General features: G+C 45.1%; 1 protein-coding gene across 6 annotated transcripts in view; it reads right to left on the reverse strand.

Annotated features, from left to right (window-relative positions):
• Positions 1–19,574, reverse strand: part of FERMT2 (fermitin family member 2) — an 83,985-nt gene that overhangs the window by 9,100 nt on the left and 55,311 nt on the right. For 4 of the 6 annotated variants that reach the window (XM_025205628.1, XM_025205627.1, XM_025205624.1 and 1 more), the window contains exons 4-9: positions 11,074–11,106; positions 10,419–10,644; positions 10,220–10,322; positions 8,873–8,980; positions 4,028–4,162; positions 2,052–2,101 (exon numbers count right to left, since the gene is read on the reverse strand). In XM_025205628.1, the coding sequence (XP_025061413.1) occupies positions 2,052–2,101; positions 4,028–4,162; positions 8,873–8,980; positions 10,220–10,322; positions 10,419–10,644; positions 11,074–11,106 (655 nt within the window). The remainder of the gene's footprint in view (positions 1–2,051; positions 2,102–4,027; positions 4,163–8,872; positions 8,981–10,219; positions 10,323–10,418; positions 10,645–11,073; positions 11,107–19,574) is intronic. The other 2 variants (XM_025205626.1, XM_025205625.1) reach the window with 1 other exon arrangement.

A 19,574-nucleotide genomic window follows, 5' to 3' on the forward strand; every position in this document is an offset into this window, starting at 1 on the left:
CCACTCTCCCCAGGCTCTGCTTCTTCCCCTCCACCTTCCCCACCCTTACTGTCAGATGCTGCTAGGCCTCCCTCCCCTTCTGGAGCCCACCAGGTGGAAGCTCAGCCCTTGCCGGGCCATGCCGCAGTGTTGGCACTGCCGAGTGCCCAGGCAGGGGAAGGACTTCCCATTGCTCTGTGCCCAGGAAAGAACCCAGCCAGAGCCAAGCTGTGGCTAACAGTGAGGGTAAAAGGGAGTGGGGTACTAGGGCAGAGCCTGAAGAGGGGGAGCAGAGCTGGGGGTAGGAAGCTGCTGTGGGTTGGACTCTGGCCCCGACCCGGGCTCAGGGCTGAGCCAGATCCACAGCCGCCTCCTGCCCCAGCTCCATTTTGTGCATGAATCTAAGCCAAGGGGCTCTTCCCCCCATGCTGATTGGGGGAAAATCCTCATCTCAGATTCAAGTAAATATGGTAGGAGTATTCAGAAAGCTTCAAAATATTCACCTCTCCTTTCCTCCATCCCACTGATCTGAGGGAGTCTCATGAAACTACTTCCAAACAATACACCACGATTGCTCCTGATTAGAACTCCAATTAGCAGTTAACTAGCTTCTTCAATTGTGTCAATTTTATTAACAAAAGTATACTACACAGTAGTGACAATTAAGACTCTTTTAAAAAGGAGAAAACATTCACCTACGTCAGGGATAGGCAACATTTCTGGCTGGAGTGCCGAAAACACCACAATGTCTACCTTGAAAGGTGCTGGAGTGCCAACTCGCCGGAGCCCAGAGCAGCTGTTTGCAGCCTCCCGGCTGCAGCCAGCCCATGGAGTCCAGTCTGCTTGCAGCAGGGCCTGCAGGCTCCCCCTCGGCGCCCGGGCCTCTCGGCTGCTGGGAGCAGCCTGGGCTCTGTGGCTGGCAGTAGCTGCTTAGAGCTGGCGGCGGTGGTGTGCCGAGCAAAATGGCCTTGTGCGCCATGCTCAGCACGTGCGCCAGGGGTTGCTGACCCCAACCTACATGAACAGAGATTCCAGCCCCGAAACCACGGTATAGGAATCAAATAGGGACTAGAGTGACCCAGGCCTAGCCAGGCATAGCTAACTTGATAAATACGTATTGTAAGATGAGCAAGAGATTTCATGGGATATGCTCTGGCTCCAGAATCAAGCCAGTATATAGAAGAAAGGTTCTTCACAATGCTACTTTTTGCAAATGCTTTTGCTTTTGGTGTGGCACCGAACCCACGAAAGCTGGATCTACATCTATTCCCAGTTTCCAGAACTTTCATCATATTCTAAACGCAGCACGCATTCAATTGCAAGAGAGAGCTGTGACTGCCAAAATATTACTCAGGTCCAGACATGACTGTTCCCAGTTTCCATGCATCATGATCCAAGTCAGAAAAAAATCCACTCTTCAGTGAAAAGGAAGAGCGATGCAGTTAACTTAAATCTATTCCTTTTAGCAGTTAGGAGAGAACAAGCAGGCAGAATCCCACTCGTCTGTTAGTCACCGAGCCTCTCTCAAACCAAGAAAAGCACTTGAGTGAAGTTTCTAGCTAGGTGATAGAGTCACATAGCTAAATTTAGGAGAGCCTGATTAACTTACTGGCATTAACTTCATTACACAAACATTTCAGCACTAGCCACTAGCTAAGAGTAGGCAGGAAATTCTCTTTCACCCACTCTGAAGTGAGGGTGTATACATGCATTTGAGGACGAAACATTAGAAAATACAAGCTTTCATCTGAAGAACTGAATGAACGTCTTACAATATTAAATAAAGTTGTAGTAGAGTGATTTCAATTAGATTAGGAGCAGAGCACCCTGGCTAGGTGCTGGGCAAATCAAGCATAAACAAAGTTGTAATATCACGAGCACCGTGGTATTTTTAGCTAGAACAGCATACCATCAAAGTGCTAGATGAGATGACATTGCAAGCAAATCAAAGTAGTAGTAGTGTGCAGTAAAATCTCAAGACAGTAAAAAAGAATGAGTATTATGCAGTATTATAATTAATTATTCATTGATATTATCACTTTCACCAGTGTCTCTTTCCCATTAGTACTTACTTGAATACTTTAATGTAGTCGGCAAGCTCAGGAATTGAAGTGATGTCACCCTGAAAATAAAAGATCATTCATTTCATTCATCTGTCAGATGCAAGACTCAGTTCTAAGATAGGTGGGTCAGCAAGGAGAAGACTTTAGAGGCACTGATTCAGTTTTTTGGACAATGCCCTACAATCACTCAAAAGCAATTCCTCTGGTTATGAAGGAAAAAAAGCTTGACAAAACTGCACTGTCAAATGCCCAGGGCTCACTGACTGCAGCCTGTATTTTCTCAGAATACAGTTTATTTCACAGAAGGAGTACAAAAATATATATATATATATCCACTATAAACAGCAGGCACCTGACTATTACATATACTAAATTCTGAAAGTCATTTCTGTACAGACTTTCTGGAATTCTTCACATGCACAGGTGAAACAGTACTGTGGCCTTTGCTGTTTATTATGGCCAAACTATTTTATAACTGTCCAGTATGCTGCACATTCATTTACTAAGATATGGATTGTACTGAGACAGTTACTGAAATGGGCAACTTGATTCGATGCAACCGTTTTGTAATTTCTCACCTGGCACCGATGTTTCAGAGAAATCCAAAGAGGTCCCTACCCACCCCCCCGGTTTTTTTATTTATTTATTTATTTATTTTTTTATAGAAAGCTACTATTTATGTAACAGCTAGGAAATATTTTTCCTCCTACTTCTAAAATTCATATTAATAACAATACCCAAGTTAAAGAGGTATGATGATCTCAAAATCCACTGTTACCAATTTAAAAGCATATTTAATAAAACTTAAGACAAAAAGGTTTTAGGGTATTTTATGCTTAGCATAAAATACTAGCTCGTTTCAGAGCTAGTATAAGCATGTGAAATTTGCCTAACCCGAGTTGCTCTTCTGAACGAAAATGGATATAACCAGGTCTGAATCTGGCTCCTCTTCTTTCACTGTTTGACTCTATAGAAGAGGCACAAGTACTTCAATGCTTCTGGGCTTTGGAAGCTTTAACATATGAAACCCACAGGTGTTTTTAAAGCACATGATACGTACATAGGAAAAAAAATGGTTAAATGCATGTCAGGTTAAGGACAAGATGCAATATAATGCCAATTATACTGTCACAACTATCTGTTAAGAAGTTACTTTTGAGAAAGAACTGTGAATATCAATCTAAACCTTTGTCCATAAAAGAGGGAATCGTGAAAGAAAAGCTACTGGAGTATTTTAACAGCAAATAGCTGAAAGAGAATTTAAGTTAAGTGGAGTTTTTCTGGACTCTGTAGGTATTTTAAGAAATGTATTTTGTCAGTAACATGGCTCAATTGATACAGGAGGCCTTCTACTGAGATCTGTTTTCACCCAATTTTCAACTTGGGTTAACTAAAGCTTAAAGAGGACAACGCCACTTCCTTGAAGCCACACAGACAGACTGCAGTTCTTAATGGATTAGTGTCCAATAATATACAAGGCTCAGTTTGTTGCTACAACTAAAATAAATTATAGTAATAATTTATTGTTATTTCTACAGAGGAGTAGAGTCAGAAAAGAAAGAGTTTCACCGTGAGCAGATCAACAAAGTCCTACTTATTCAACTTGCTGGGTTGATCAACGAGTGTTATGTTGCATTATCTAAGGGTTAGGACATAATGCCAAACACCACTTTATAACCTGCTAACATTTCTCACGTTACTGTGCAATATCATGTTCAGTTCTAGTTCATCCCCTCCCCCCAAAAGCAAACAACACGAATAGAAAGGATTCAGAAAAAAAAAGGCAGCAACAATTCTTAGATATATGGAAAGACTTTGACACAAAGGAGATGAAAAAATTAGGCTTTTTTAATGGAGAGAGGAGAAGCATAAGATAGGACCACAGGAGAGATGTTGCTTCACCAGCAAACCTAGAGTAGCTGGACACACCAGCCTGCCCATTATTGTTAGCATTTAGCCAGCTTTGAGCAGCCATCAACACTTACCAGAACAGTGGATGTTTTACCACCTTCCAAAGTAATTTCCAAGTCAGAAAGGGCAGCATCTACTTCATCCACCTCTTTGTCACTGTTGTTCAAGTGATTTTCTGAGGACATGATTGACAGCTTGTTGATGTGATACTGAAACAGAAGTTACAAATCTTGAATTGCCTTTAAAAATACAGAATTTAAAAACAATAGAAAAGAACGCCACTTCTATGACCGAATAGGAATTGCATATTCACAGTCATCAAAGCAAACAAAACCCATGGTATTATAGCATGCTTGGGGAAATCATACTTGTGAATGACCACAGCAACAGCAGTCAGAGAAACACCTGGTGAACCATGTACTTGGGTGTTGTGCCATTCCAAATGTTAGTAACCAGAAGATAACGTGTTAGTGCCCTATACCCTGACCGATCACATAAAGGTCTGTCAGCTGTACTGAACAGTCCTCCGCTTCAACTGATACCAGTAACAACTTCCATCTCCAGCTGTACAATACATTTTACACGTGGAGATCTCAAGCATAGGGATACAAGCTGGGATTGCAGAAGTATTTCCCATGAGCCTAGCTAAGGTAATGGAGGTCAACTGGGGGTTTGATTGTCAACTTCAACAGGAACAGAATAAGCTCAAAGCTGAGCACTTCTGAACACCCCAATGTAAGGTTACACAATGCAGCAGCATGAAGAGACATCCAAGCCAGATGAGCACCAGAAACAATTTAGCTATGCCAGCACAGTGCTTCTCTGGGACTAATTAGCTCTGCTTCTCATCAGTGTAAATTAGCCTGGTGAACTGCTGCACAAATATGACTGTGCTGCTTCTAGTGAAGTAGCTCGCCTCTTCACAGCATTGCACTGGACAGGGCAGACACACCCCAAGTTCCTTGTCCAAGATGACACATACACAGTGACTATATAATGTGACTGAGTCCAGAATAGAAACCAGATTTGAGTCCTATTCCAGTGCCTTAGTCATAAACCCATCCTTTCCTCCTGAGTTTATAATAGATGCGGGATTTATCTTGGGTGTGACTGTCCCAGAATCTGACTTGCATTAAAACAAGTGCAGGACAGCTATTTACACACACAGTTTGAATGGCAATTACCTCAATTTACTCCATTTCTCCCCACTGTCCTGGAGAGAGTGTTTTTGGTACTTCAGACACTTGAAGTAGGACAATGGGCTTGTGGATCTGTAGGTTCCCAAAATAGAAGGCTTTGTCCCGGGAGAAATGCAATGTCTGTTTTTAGCCTACCAAATTAAGACATATTTAGCTTTACAATGTTTGGTGAACAAAGAACTGCTGAGGACCTCATGTGTGTTAGGGGCATGAGATACCGTAAAACTGTCTTTATGTGGCCATATAAAACTTATCTTCCTATAGGGAATGAACCCTTCAGTAGCGTTGGTGAAACCAATTCAGCTGATTCTCATCCCTTCCAGCTCAGCACGTGACCAAACATTTCAGAAAACACTTCTTTCAGAGTTGCTCGTGCTGCTTTGTCTTATGATTTCTGGGAGCTCTTCCCCAGAGACACTATAGGATACACTCTCTAACAGGGCTGGATGACCCGGCTGCCTCTCTGAATTAGCCTATAACACAGGTGGCCAACATGCCACAAGTGGCATCTCTGCATCTATGATATGACAGATTGGGGAAGGGGCAAGCAACACAGTGGCAAAGCAGAAAACCAAGCAGCAAATCAGGTAGGAAGCAGAAAGCAAAGTGGAAGATCAGGCAGGGGAATGGGATCAGATTGGCTCTTGGGGAGGGCATGGGGCTTAATTTATGGCACTTGTGCCAAAAAAGTTGCCCCACTAGTTTAAGGTACGAATCTAACCTGCCTTCTGCCTGATTTGAGACTAACATAGCTAACTAACTAACTCTCAGCACTGCACTGATAACGCAGACCTAGCCACATCTCAGCTCTTGCTGTAAACTCTCAATATCATTGGGTTTTGCAGGAAGGAGACGTAACAGAATACCCCAAACTATTAACTTAAATCACATATTTGAGAAAGAAATGTTGTTCTAGCCACACTGTTTAAGACATGCCAGAAAAAATGCAACAGAAGATTATATAGGGTTCAAAACAGGAATAGCTGGTCTTGCCATTTCAAAATAATTATTTGCAATTGCTGTTATCCAGCCTTTCCTCTTTGTACTGCCTAACAATAAAAGTAGTGTTGTGTATGTTTAGAAGAGTACCCATGTTCCCCAAAGATGAAACCAGGGAAAGTGTGCAGATTCTGCAACAAATCTAGATCACCAAAAACAAGCCTACAAAGCAGCTGATGAATGAAGTCCCACCTACACTAGAGGCCCTGTCTCCACCTATGAACCAGCATGGCTGCGCTCCTCTGGGACAACCCAGATCACAGGACAACGTGCAGAAGAACAGAGGACAGAGCTTTCTGACCCGAGATCTGCCATGGCACGTACTTCTGAAGGAGAACAGATGAGCCCACAATCTGACTGCCTGAATGAAAAACTACAAACCCTGTCTACTGAAGCTTTTCTACCATAGCCTGAATGGCATTTCTAGCATCAACTACTCTCTCTTTTGCTGAACTGAAAAAAAAAAAGGAACAAAAAAATATACTTGTTGGAAAGAAACTTCCCCTTTTGTTTCCTTTGTGCCGCCATAAACATGCCCACTGTTGCACCACAAACAGTGGCTGCAATGATAGTTGTATCAATTTGTGCCGCTATTTAGCGGCAGATATCTGCTTACTTTATGGTGGGAGAGCGTAGGGAGACTGATCCTCCACACCCCAGGGATTCCTGGGCAAGATTGGGCCCCTCAAGCCCAAGGAACATAGATTCATAGATGTTAGGGTCGGAAGGGACCTCAATAGATCATCGAGTCCGACCCCCTGCATAGGCAGGGAAGAGTGCTGGGTTCAGATGACCCCAGCTAGATGCTTATCTAACCTCCTCTTGAAGACCCCCAGGGGAGGGGAGCGCACCACCTCCCTTGGGAGTCTGTTCCAGACCTTGGCCACTTGAACTGTGAAGTTCTTCCTAATGTCCAGTCTACATCTGCTCTCTGCTAGCTTGTGGCCATTATTTCTTGTAACCCCCAGGGGCGCCTTGGCGAATAAAACCTCACCAATTCCCTTCTGTGCCCCCGTGATGAACTTATAGGCAGCCACAAGGTTGCCTCTCAGCCTTCTCCTGCGGAGGCTGAAGAGGTCCAGGTGCCGCAGTCTCTCCTCGCAGGGCTTGGTCTGCAAGCCGTTAACCATACGAGTGGCCCTTCTCTGGACCCTCTCCAGGTTATCCGCATCCCTCTTGAAGTGCGGCGCCCAGAATTGCACGCAGTACGCCAACTGCGGTCTGACCAGCGCCCGATAGAGGGGAAGTATCACCTCCTTGGATCTGTTCGTCATGCATCTGCTGATGCACGATAAAGTGCCATTGGCTTTTCTGATGGCTTCGTCACACTGCCAACTCATGTTCATCTTGGAGTCCACTAGGACTCCAAGATCCCTTTCCACTTCCATGCCTTCCTGCTTACCAGATGCACCTCCAGATTTCTGGGCTGCCTGGCTTTCCTAGTTACCAGATGCACCCGCAGATTTCTGGGCTGCATCTCAGCAAGCAGGGAAAGTTGGAGTTTTCCCACTTACCAAAGCACACCCCAGGGATCCCAGGGATACTCTTGGTAAGCAGGGAAACCCTGGGCTTGAGGGGCCTGGTGCTGTGTGGGCATTCCCAAGGTGTGCAGGACCAGGCTGCTCAAGCCTGGGCAGAACACGTCGCCTGTTGTTCCACAGCATCCCCAGGCCGTACAAGAGGTGATGTGCGTTTCCCCAGTGAAGCAGATCAGCTGTGCTGGGACGCATCCAGCACAGCACAGCTGAGATGCTTCACTTCGCACTATCTATTTCTACTTGCACTGAGCCTATCACCTGAGAAAGAAAAAGAGCCAGTGATTCCAGTAAGTCTGCTAGCAATCTTGCTACTGTCAACCCCACACCACCAATATAAAACCCTACCATAATTATGAACCTTGTAATGGAGAACTCCTGATAGTCATAAGATACATCTGAAACCAGAAAACTTTTGATTAAGCATTAGCATCCACACAGCATACACCATTTTTATTTCTCTATCTGAGAAGCATTCTATCCATTTGATGCAATTAATTGTAGAGTGCAAGTCACACACAGTCCACCTTGGGTTACTTTTTAAGGAAAAATAGTCTAGATGGAGCCTTGACAGTCTTGCTTTCTTTATCCTTCCTAGGAAAATGACCAGCTCTAGCTGGAGTCTATACAGTCCTGGTTTGGCAGGAGATACTTCTGCAGCCTCCTAGCTGAGATGCAGCAGTGGGTGGACTGCCAGACAAACTTGAGACCACACTTAGAAATGGTATGCGATCCATCTTAAAGTCAATAGCAGAAGCATTTTCAGGTGTATTTTGAATGTGGAATATACACATCATATTGCACGCAGATAAAGAAATAGTTCTGGGAAGACCATAGTTTGCCACCAGCTGTCCGGGGCAAAGTGCCAGAAACATGCAGTTCAGTAACCTAATGTACTTATTTGTATTATTTGAAGGCAAAAATAAAAGTCAAGATAGATATAAACGTCTTCAGAGAAAACAATCCAAATTCCTTTTCATGAGAAGAAATAATCAGCAAATATTTAAATTACCTAAAAGTTTAAGTAAACACTAGAGAATAGGAAACAAGCCAAGTTACACTAGAACAAATCGTTCTAGCTCCCCAACAGAGAGGACACCAGTTACAGTACATTGAATTTCTATCTTTCTAGAAAAAAAGCAATGGATTTGATTCAATTGAAGTCAACTTGCAGTCCGTCTCTTACCTGCAATGCTGCGAACATCATCATTTCTTCTTCCGTACATTCGATTTCTTCTAAAAGAATAGCCCATTTAGATTGCTCATAAAGCTGGTTGATTCTGATTGCATCATACTACGATATAACACAAATAAACACAAGACATTTATAAAACACCCTTCAAAGGCAAGGCCCATGGCCCTGTACACATACTTTCAAAAGAGCATAAAAGAGAAATTACTCTTATTTTACAACCAAAAATTTAAAAGCCTTTGTCACTGAAACGACCAGGATTTCTTTACAGCAGCTGTGGCAACAATTAGAGTCTGCTCGTTTTGCAGAAGGCTCATACGTAAAGGGATGCACTATACCCGGGGTAGGCAACGTTTTTTGGCTGGAGTGCTAAAAAACCTCACAATGCCTACCTTGGAAGGTGCCAGAGTGCCGGCATGCCAAAAACACAAAATGAGGACAGGGGGCACATGGCAGGATGCCCTGCTTGTGCCCTTTACCCCCCCACCCAAAGCCCCTGCCCCCCAGCCCTGCTGCCCTTTGCCCCACAGCCCGGGCTCTGTGGCTGGCAGCAGCTACCCAGAGCCGGGCCAGCTGAACAGCAGCTCTCCAGAGCCGGGGCCAGCTGCAGCCGGGAGGTTCCAAACAGCTGCGCTGGGCTCCAGAGCCCCGGCATCAGCTCCGTACCGATGCATGCATGCGCACCTCGGAGCAGGCAGTGGGGGAGGGGCCTGAGGCAGTGCAATCCCGGTCTCTCTCCCACTCCCGGCACAGAGCTGGTGACTGGGCTCCGAAGCCCGGAGCAGCTGTTTGTAGCCAGCCCGGGCCTGCAGCTAGCAGGCTGCAAACAGATACGTCAGGCTCCACAGCTCCAGCATCAGCTCCATGCTGGCGGTAACCGCGTGCACACCTCAGGGCAGACCGTACAGCAGCGCAGCCCGCCCTGAGGTGTGCAGTCACCGCCAGCATGGAGCCGATGCTGGAGCTGTGGAGCTTGGTGCAGCTGTTTGCAGCCGCCTAGGTGCAGCTGGCCCCGGCTCTGGGTAGCTGCTGCCAGCCAGGAGCCCGGGCTGCTTCCAGCAGGCAGCTGGGACGCTGCAAGCCCTCCTGGGAGCAACCCAGGCTCTGTCACTGGCAGCAGCTATCCAGAGCTGGGGCTGGCTGTGGCGTGCCAAGCAAAATGGCCTCGCGTGCCATGCTCGGCATGCGTGCCAGGGGGTTGTCGACCCCTGCTCTATACGTTTCATTTGACATGTACAGCATTACTTCTTCAAAGCCTGGATACTGAGTATTTATCTCTACAAATGCAGGCACTCATTTTTAAAGTTTGGCCTTATGTGCGAGTTAAAAATAACTCTGTACCTTTGGATTCAAGTCAAAAAAGCTGTAGTATTTGAACCGAAGCAGTAAGGCCTCATTTTCTTTCACTTCTTGCTCCATGAGAGATCTTGATGAGTCCAGCCACCTGGAAATCATCAATGAAAACATATAGGTTCTGGCTGAATCTTTGTAATATGTTTAAAAATGCCATTTAAACGTTTAATATATGACTTGAACTCACCCTTGGTTGATCTTAGCTTTATCAAGAAGCGCTTGTGGCTTGTACATTTTTGCTAAGATTTCTGGGGAAGTGATTGGCTGGCTAACAGCGAGTATGCCAGGATTTCCTTCTGATAAAGCACTATCTCCAAACCAAGCTGAAGTTGGAGACAGAGGACTTCCATCGTGAGAATCGTATGTTGGCGTCATAGTTTTACTATAAAGCCCAGGGCTTGAATATATGTTTCCTAGCAGTAAGAGGAATAAACAAGTGAAGTTAGTTCACACCCTACTTCTGCATGCTTAACACAAGCCAATATAGTAAGTAGATTTAAAAAACAGTCACGCAATTTTTTTCTAAATAGGACATTGTAATGCTTTTCTGTGAAAAGCTGATTCAATTTATCTATCCTTGAAAAACAAGACAAGTGGAAAATTCATGGGAGATTAAGCCATGCGAAAATCTTCAGACACCCATGCTTTTGGGTATGGAATATACCTTCCTGTGTTTCTTCAGGTTGGACACTTGTTTTCTACTGGAGACAACACTGTAAGAACTAATCTGATGCTTCAGAACTCTAAAAGTCCAAGTTCAGAGGAACAGGAAAACCAGGTAAGGAGACACCAAGAAAATCACAGAAGACAGGGCACAAAAGTCCTAAAGAGGTGGCGCTCACCTTTCACGGGGCCGATGTAAAGAACATCAGTGCCTACAGAGAAGTGAGAAGGTAAGAGAAAGACAATGAGAAAAGTCAGAAATAGAAAGGACAGAAGGTGAAAAAACAAGCAGAAATGCAATAACTTGGAATATCTTAATCATGTCATATTCCCGTTTGAAATGAGAGCTAGGCTGTTTAAACCGTGTTCCAATGGAGCCAATTTTGACTGCCGCCTCCGTGTAACGTCAGACAGTAAAAGCAGATTTTTCTGCCTATTTACTGAACATTAAGAAATGTATCTTTTTTTCCCCCAGCATGGTGTCTTGTTGCTCAGTCTTCAGACTAGCCCTTAAATTAGCTTGCAATTATTCCACTGAGTCTGGTAAAGGTCTCAAACTCACAGGTTCTACTTGAGCAAAGTTTTCAATAATCCTTTCAAATGCTTTTTCTGGGCATGCTGTATGGGTTGTTCTGCACAGTTCAGCTTTGTGGAACAAATGATGAAGACCTATTAAAGCTCTGTCTTTGCTAGCTCTCCCCAGCAGCTGGAACTCTTCCCATTGTGTGAATTTTACTGCACATTGGAACAAAGGTGAACTTTTTTGTCTTAAAAAAAAAAAGAAAAAAAAAAAAAGGAGAAATTGTGAATTTGGTTCACAAAGTATTTCTTTTCATAAAATGGCTTCAATTGCATGCCAAACCTTTGGCATGTCTGAACTCCTTCTTGGAACTACAAACAGCTTTTATTTAACTGTGGAGATAATAACAAGTCAAAGTTTCTCAATGCCAAATGCAAGCCGCCTTGCTTCCTTACTGCACTTAATGTTGATGAGAGTCTGGCTACCCAGAAGCCAGGCAGTTCTTATTTAGTAATTTCCAAGGTGCCCGAGTGTGTTCAAAGTCATAGATTCATAAATGTTAGGGTTGGAAGGGACTTCAATAGATCATCGAGTCCAACCCCCAAATCATCGAGTCTGACCCCCAAATAATCTCAGCTGTTGCTGAAAAGGAAGAAATATGGAGTTTTCCTCTGTTCTTGGCCTCTACCTTGACTGCCCCTTTAAAAAAAAAGGGGGGGGGGGGGGGCTTTTGAAAAAAAAACAGGAGCTGGCCGCCTTATAAAAAAAAGGGGGGGGGGGGGGGGGAACTTTACAAAAAACGCAAGTCGAGTCAATGCATATTAAGTGGGGTTATTTGATTATTTCCGGTGTACAAGACCATCAATACTGAAAAAAAGCATATTACTTTAAAGCATGTAGGGCATTTTTACATATACAAGTGCTGCAGCGTTGGGTGCTTTGAAAAGAGTCTGGAGCTGCATTGCTTACAGTTGTGTAAGTGGGGCAACGTGCGTCAGCACGCAGAAAACGGCGGTGTTTTAGTTCAGAAGTGCACCACCGCCATTTCCTCCATGCTGATGCGCATTTTGCCTCTTATACAACAGCAAGCGATGCAGCGCAGTGCACGTCAGCTCGTCTACGGGGCAGACTCCATTAACTGAGTCTGCTCCAGCGTCTTGGATCTCCAGCGGGTCCAAGCACAAAAATGTATATGTATAAATGCCCATGGTGTCTGGTAGGTTTAAGTTCGGCTTTAAACCTGCTATGTAGCAACCTGGCTTTTCAGCTCCGTTCCAACGAGAAGCGAGAGATGCTGAGGAAGCACCGTTTCTATTTCAGCTCTTGCATTTAAGATTCACAAAACTTTCAGAAGTGCATGGAAGGGGCGTTCTTGCTGCATGTTCAGGCACACTTATATCTTATAAAAATAACTTCTCTTTACTGCCATTCTGGGGAATTAAGAGTGCCAATAAGTTGGTTTCCTGGCCTTGACCAAAGTATATAGGCCAAGTGATTTCACCACTTTGGAATATGATTTATACTGCAGTTACAGTTAATGCCACACAGTGGGTTCATTCGAGAAAAATCTCTCTCCAATTTAAAGTGACAAAATAGTAGTCTGACAGCAGAAGTTAGGTGGTCCCAAGATTGCTTTTTTTTTTTTTTACAGCATTATTACTCATTAAAGAACAACTGTTAGGGTACAGAAGTTACTATCCGAGTTGTGTTAAGGAAAGGAGTTTTCTGTTATAAGATGGGACAGGAGGAAAAAAAAAAAAGAGAGAAGTTGGGAAATGCAGGGAAAGTTATGAGAGAGATTAGCTGACTGTGAGAACAGTGTCCATTTGGATGGACCATTAGTTCATGACTAATACAAGCTGCTTTCCTCAGTCCCAAAGCAGTTGGTCCAGAATTCATAAAATAGCCATTTCATTCACTCCAAACACAACTGTCATTATTTCAGTATTTCTTGAATTCATCAGTATAAAGCTCCCTCTTTGGAGGACAATTATTTCTGGTTAAGCTATCTACCTGGCTCCTACTGCAAGTTCAAATGCTGTAAAATAAAGCTCATATGCTTACAAAGATGAAGCTGATTTGAAACACAAGAGGACGGAAATGCAGCTGTTTCCTGAGACAGCTGTATATCAGCTGAAACAGCTGGGAAGAGGACTGCCACCATTCATCCCACTGAAGTACTAGCTTTGATGCTCAGTGTAAAATCCAGATATTCAGCAAACGCCCGCCACTGTGCCCCTACCCTGAATGAGCTACATTGCATATGGAAATCAGTTTGCCTATGAGTCTGACACTACATTAACACAAATAAAACCATATGCTTGGGGTTTTTTTTCTTGGCTAACAAACAGGTTTTCAACATGTTTGTGTTTCTACAATGACAGCACTCAATCATTTCTTGAATGAGTGGGCCCCGGATTGTAAATGTTTACCTTCCTCCACAAAGGTATGTCTTAACATAGCGATTCTCAATCAAGGTGCTATGGGGTGCCACGCAATACTAGCACGTTAGGTATGCAAACACCTCCATATGCTTCACAGGATAAATCCAGAGATTTCAAAGAGGCATCGATAGCATCAAAAACATTCTGGCCTGTTGTGGGCCGAGTACTTTGCAACAGAGGAATTATTTTTCCCCTAGTCAAAAAATGAGTGAAAGCGAAGAGCTGGAGTTTTCCGAAGGGGTCTTTGAGTCTAAAAAGGTTGAGACCTGCTAGCTTAAAACTACTCACCACTTTTAAAAGTTGCTCCATCGTGGAATGAGAGCCTAACAAACAGTCATTTTTATAGGGACACACTGATGCTCTAAGCACTCAAAATTTAACCAGATTTAAAGTGCAGGTGTGGCCAGAAGCATAATTGTGTAAAGCTGGTGCCACTACTCCTGGTATTCAGTTGGATCTGTCTGAACTGTCCCACATCCCTTTGAACTATTACTGGCAGTGCTGGGGAGACAAGCTGCCAAGTCAGAGGAAGCTGCGATCTTTTCCTGCCTGCACAACTGGCAATGGAATAGATTATTGCTTTTGAGTGATGAAAACCCATCTCTACCTTGCTCGCTTCCTTTCTCTCTCCTTGTAAATAAAGGCCGAGGATGAAGACCTCCTAGACTGCTGCAGGGAACTCTCAAGGAAACATGCCCTACAGAAAAGGACTCTGCAATGCTACAGACTTCCGTGAAATCTGCCCAATGCTGCTTACTTTAGAAAATCCCACTCTTAAGTGTCTTGAGCAGCCGGCCCTCTCCTCCTCTAGAAAAAACGCTCTCCCTTCTTGTGCCCCATTCTTCATAACTTTTTGTTCCCTTAATGTCTTTTTAACATGCCAAAATCTTAGGGTACACAAGGCAGTTTTTCTGTTTTAAGCTTGCTGAGAGAAGGCAGGCTAGATTCGCACCTTATAGACTAACTAAATCGGAGATGCTTAAACTGTCATAAGCAGCAGCTCACTTGATTAGATGCTGGGAATGGAGTGCCCCTCTCTGGTTGAGAAACACTCTACCTAAAGGGATTTACCTTGCAAATGCAAACCATAAAACGACAAACTGCCTCTGCATTAGGATTTGAACCTTATTTGGATCAATGTGCATTCAAAACCCACCTGTTAAAACAGATCACACATTTGTTTCCATATGTAACAAAGTTAGTCCTGGAATTGCTGCCTACCTGGCCAAGTTTCTGTTTCCTGCCTCTCCAGCCCCACCAGTGGAGCTGGTACGTTTGTGCTGTACGGGGAGAAGAATGTGGGCGACAGCAGAGGATCTGGCGCAAGGGCATTTATAGCACTGTAATTCCTTGAGCATTTCTGCATTCTCATAGCCCCAGGAAAAAAAGGATGGGAGGAAATATTCCTAAAGTACATGGAAATATTGCTGGCATCCCCTTGCAGGAATTGTGCATGGTGAGAGCCAACAGTTGCCTTGGGGCAGTATCAGCAACTGTGAAACAGCTCTGCCGACCCTTCACAGCTAGGGCAACGCTGCATTTCTCCTCTGCCTCAAAGACTGCGGGGTGAGGACAAGACACGCTCTTGAGGGATTTGCATAAAATTACATTCACACGCACACAAGTTACAACATTACTGTTTAGAGTCAAGCAAGCAAAATTTTGGAAAATGAAAGAATTCAGATTGCCTTGGTTACTTTAATTCAGCCCCCTCATGCAACCACAGTTGGCCAAGTCTTTAATTATGGGTTAATCAAATGATTATATAGTCTTTTTTCCAGAGCAGCCTGGCCTCACTCAAAGTACAAAATGGGTATGGGCCATATTTTGCTCTTCCTCATTGTTCACTAGGTGGCCCTGTGCATTTTAAACAGGAAATGCCAATGATAATTGGGGGCTATTTAAGAGTATTTTGCGAGATGCCCCAAAACTCGTAATTTCACAATCGTGAAAGATTACCCTGGCAAAAAAAAAAGGGCCTGACTTTGAAGGCAAACCAGGAATTAGCCACCACAGCAATAGTCTGTAAGAAATGGGGGGAAAAAAGGAAGTGGAAGCTGACAGTAACGAAAATAAATGACAAATTATAGACAATGAATACAAGGGAAAAAATATATGGCATGCAAAGGAAAGGACAGCAAGGTAGAGCTATCTTGTAAGTATTTCCAAAGCAGGCACCAGACAATTGAAGTTTGTTACTAAAAGAAAACAGTAGAATTTATACTAGTAATGCAGAGAATGCCAAAGTGTTCAAGAAATATTTCTGTTCTTTCTGTATTTCAGAAAAAAAACTAATGACCCAGTCTTATCTTTTGAGGAGAAAATACATTCCATTTCAGCAGCTTAAGAAGGAAGATGTTCAAGAAGCATGAGACATCTTAAATGGGCAGGCTGGATAACTTGCATCTCAAAAGTTTAAAAGAACCAGTCAAGGAGCTCTCTCCACCAGTAATGCATATTTTCAAGAAGTAAATTAGAACATATCAGGCAGGTTCAGATCATAAGTTGGTCTGAACAATTTTACAACTGTCAACCTGACTTTGACCCTAGACAAAACAACACAACAGCCAATACAGGACTCTTCAGCAATAAAGAATTAATGGAGGGTAATTTAATTGATACTAATCAACATGGGTTTATGACAAAGGCTCGTCAGATTAATTTGACACTATTTTGCAGTGAGATTACAATACCTGTCTGATAAAGGTAATAGTGGGTGCGTCTACACGTTCATTAATGTGCCATAGTTACTGCACATTGAGTTTAGTACTTGGATAACCAAGTACTAAACTCAATGTGCAGTAACTTGCGCTACCAAACAGTAGCGCTGCTGCACAGGGTTTTTTTGGACAGTAACTGTACAGTAACCTAATACTACTGTGCAGTACTGTATTAGCATGGGTTCTGCCTGGCATGCTGCCGTGCAGTATTATTAGGCTACCGCGAAGTTAGCTTCTTGTATAGACACACCCCACATTCGTTAAAACACTGCTTCCTGGCTTTGCAATGCCAGGCCACTGGCAGTGCCCGCATCTCCCTGCTTCACCTACAGCAGCAAAAATCGTGCCTAGTAGCTGCCTGAGAGGGCTCTTCGCAGAGTTTTTAAAACTGGTCTATGGCAGGGGTGTAAAAGATGTAGCCTGCAGAGTCAGATATTCGGGGGTAGAACTCACTGCTAAAGTCTGTGGTGCAGAGCCATACTAGGGATGTGCTTTGGCAGTGTCGGGGCAGGCCATGGCTGTGATAATCCCCACCATTTCCCTGAGCTGACACAGGTCCCAGGAGGATCCTGGCCCTGCAGCTTGGATCCAGCCCAGGGAGCCAGGCTTGTCTGACACCTCGGTTAAGCAAACACTTGTCTAGGATGGTTTGGACAGAGATGATCCTGCTTTGAGCAGGGAGTTGGACTAGATAAGCTCCCTAGGGCCCTTCCATCCCTACTTTTCTAGGAGTCTGAGAGTCCCATAAGCTATTTGAATGCACTACTGTATAACACAGATTATGCAACTAAAATGATACAAAAATCACATATCAGATTCTTCACTAGTGGGGTGTCCATGTTATTTAATATTTTCAATACTTGGACAAAACAAAGTAATAGTAAAACAACTTACAGATCTGACATACAGTTTGGGGCATGGTAAATAAAGAAGATCTATCCTGACAGAGAGAGATTTGGATTTTATGGCAATCACCTGTTAGGAGGGTGGATTTGATTTAAGTCAAATCAATTTAAATCACGATTTAAATCACTGGTCAGGAAGCTTTGATCTAATCATTGTGTTCTACAAAAGGTGCATTCTTGTTGTTTGCTATGCTCTATTCATTTAACTTCTTGAAACTTTGCACTTTTAGAGAGAGGTAAGGGCTTGACTCTGCGTACACAAACTTACAGGGGGAGACAAGAGGGCTGATGGGTGGGTAATCAGGTCTGTTACCTCATCTCCATACTCTGCTGTTAACAAGGATGTTCTCTCTGGAGACAAATGCAGTTTGAGAACTGAAATCGAGCATCACAGAGATGCTTAATGGGATCTTTTAGACCAGAGGTTGGCAACCCTTGGCACGCATGCCAAGCGAGGCCATTTTGCTCGGCACGCCACGGCCAGCCCTGGCTCTGGGTAGCTGCTGCCAGCGACAGAGCCTGGGCTGCTCCCAGTAGGGCTTGCAGCATCCCAGCTGCCTGCTGGAGGCAGCCTGGGCTCACGGCTAGCAGCAGTTAACCAGAGCCGGGGCCAGCTGCAGCCGGGAGGCTCCAAACAGCTGCGCCAGTCTCCACAGCTCTGGCATCAGCTCTGTACTGGCACGTGCACCTGCGCTTTGGAGCGGGTGGTGGGGGAGGGGCCTGAGGCAGCGCAGCACCGGTCTCTCCCCCGCTCCCGGCACAGAGCTGGTGACTGGGCTCCGGAGCCCGGCGCAGCTGTTTGTAGCTAGCCCCAGCTCTGGGCTGCTGCAGCAAGCAGTGGGCAGGCTGCAAGCAGCTGTGCCGGGCTCCACAGCTCTGGCATCAGCTCCATGCTGGAGGCGACTGCGTAGGCACCTCGTGGCAGACAGCAGGGCAGTGCAGCCTGCCCCGAGGTGCGCGTGCATTTGCCGCCAGCATGGAGCTCAGAGCCAGAGCTGGCTACAAACAGCTGCACCGGGCTCCGGAGCCCAGTCACCAGCTCTGTGCCGGGAGCGGGGGAGAGACCAGGGCTACGCTGCCTCAGGCCCCTCCCCCACCGCCCGCTCTGACGCATAGGTGCACGTGCCGGTACGGAGCTGATGCCAGCGCTCCGGAGACCAGTGCAGCTGTTTGGAGCCTCCCAGCTGCAGTGTGGGGAGCTGCTGCTGCCAGCTGGGGGCCCGGGCTGCTCCCAGCAGTTAGCCAGGATGCTGCAAGCCCTGCTGGGAGCAGCCCGAGCTCCAGCAGCTACCCCGAGCCGGGGTAGCTGGTGACCGCCAACGAGGGGGCAGGGGCACAAGCAGGGTATCCTGCCATGTACCCTCTGCCCTCATTTTGTTTTTCTGGCATGCTGACACTCCAGCACCTTCCAAGGTAGGCATTGTGGGGGTTTTTGGCACTCTGGCCAAAAAACGTTGCCTACCCCTATTCTAGACTGAGCACTGAGTCCCATTGGGTAGGGTGGCTTTCTTTAATCTATAGAGGAGCCTCTGGGAACCCCATGAGATTGGGCCCTTAAAATAGTCCATGGTGCGTTGTGACCCATTTATAAAACTTTTCTAAAAAGGTTACATGAATATTTTGTTTCAAACAGTATATAATAAGAAGTTATAAACTGTATTCTATGATGATATCCAAGCTTTGAGAATGATGAGAATAGGATGGGGTTCAATGTAGACAAATGCAGGGTGCTGCACCTGGGGAGAAGGAATCCACAGCATACATACAGGCTGGGCAGTTCCCTTCTTGAAAGCACAGAGGCGGAAAGGGATCTGAGAGTCATTATTGACTCCAAGATGAACATGAGCTGCCAATGCCAGACCGAGCCAGCAAGGACAGCCAAACCTTGTCATGCATCCAAAGGTGCATCTCAAGCTGGTCCAGAGAGGTGATCCTCCCCCTCTATGCAACTTTGGTCAGGCCGCAGTTGGAGTACTGCATCCAGGACTGGGCACCGCACTTCAAAAGGGATGTGGCGGCCTGGAGAGGGTTCAGAGGAGGGCCACCCACTTGGTGAGAGGGCAGCAGGACAGGCCCTACGAGGGAAGAGTG

This window comes from Alligator sinensis, unplaced genomic scaffold (genome assembly GCF_000455745.1).
Source record: "Alligator sinensis unplaced genomic scaffold, ASM45574v1 scaffold358_1, whole genome shotgun sequence".
Taxonomy (NCBI): Eukaryota; Metazoa; Chordata; order Crocodylia; family Alligatoridae; genus Alligator; species Alligator sinensis.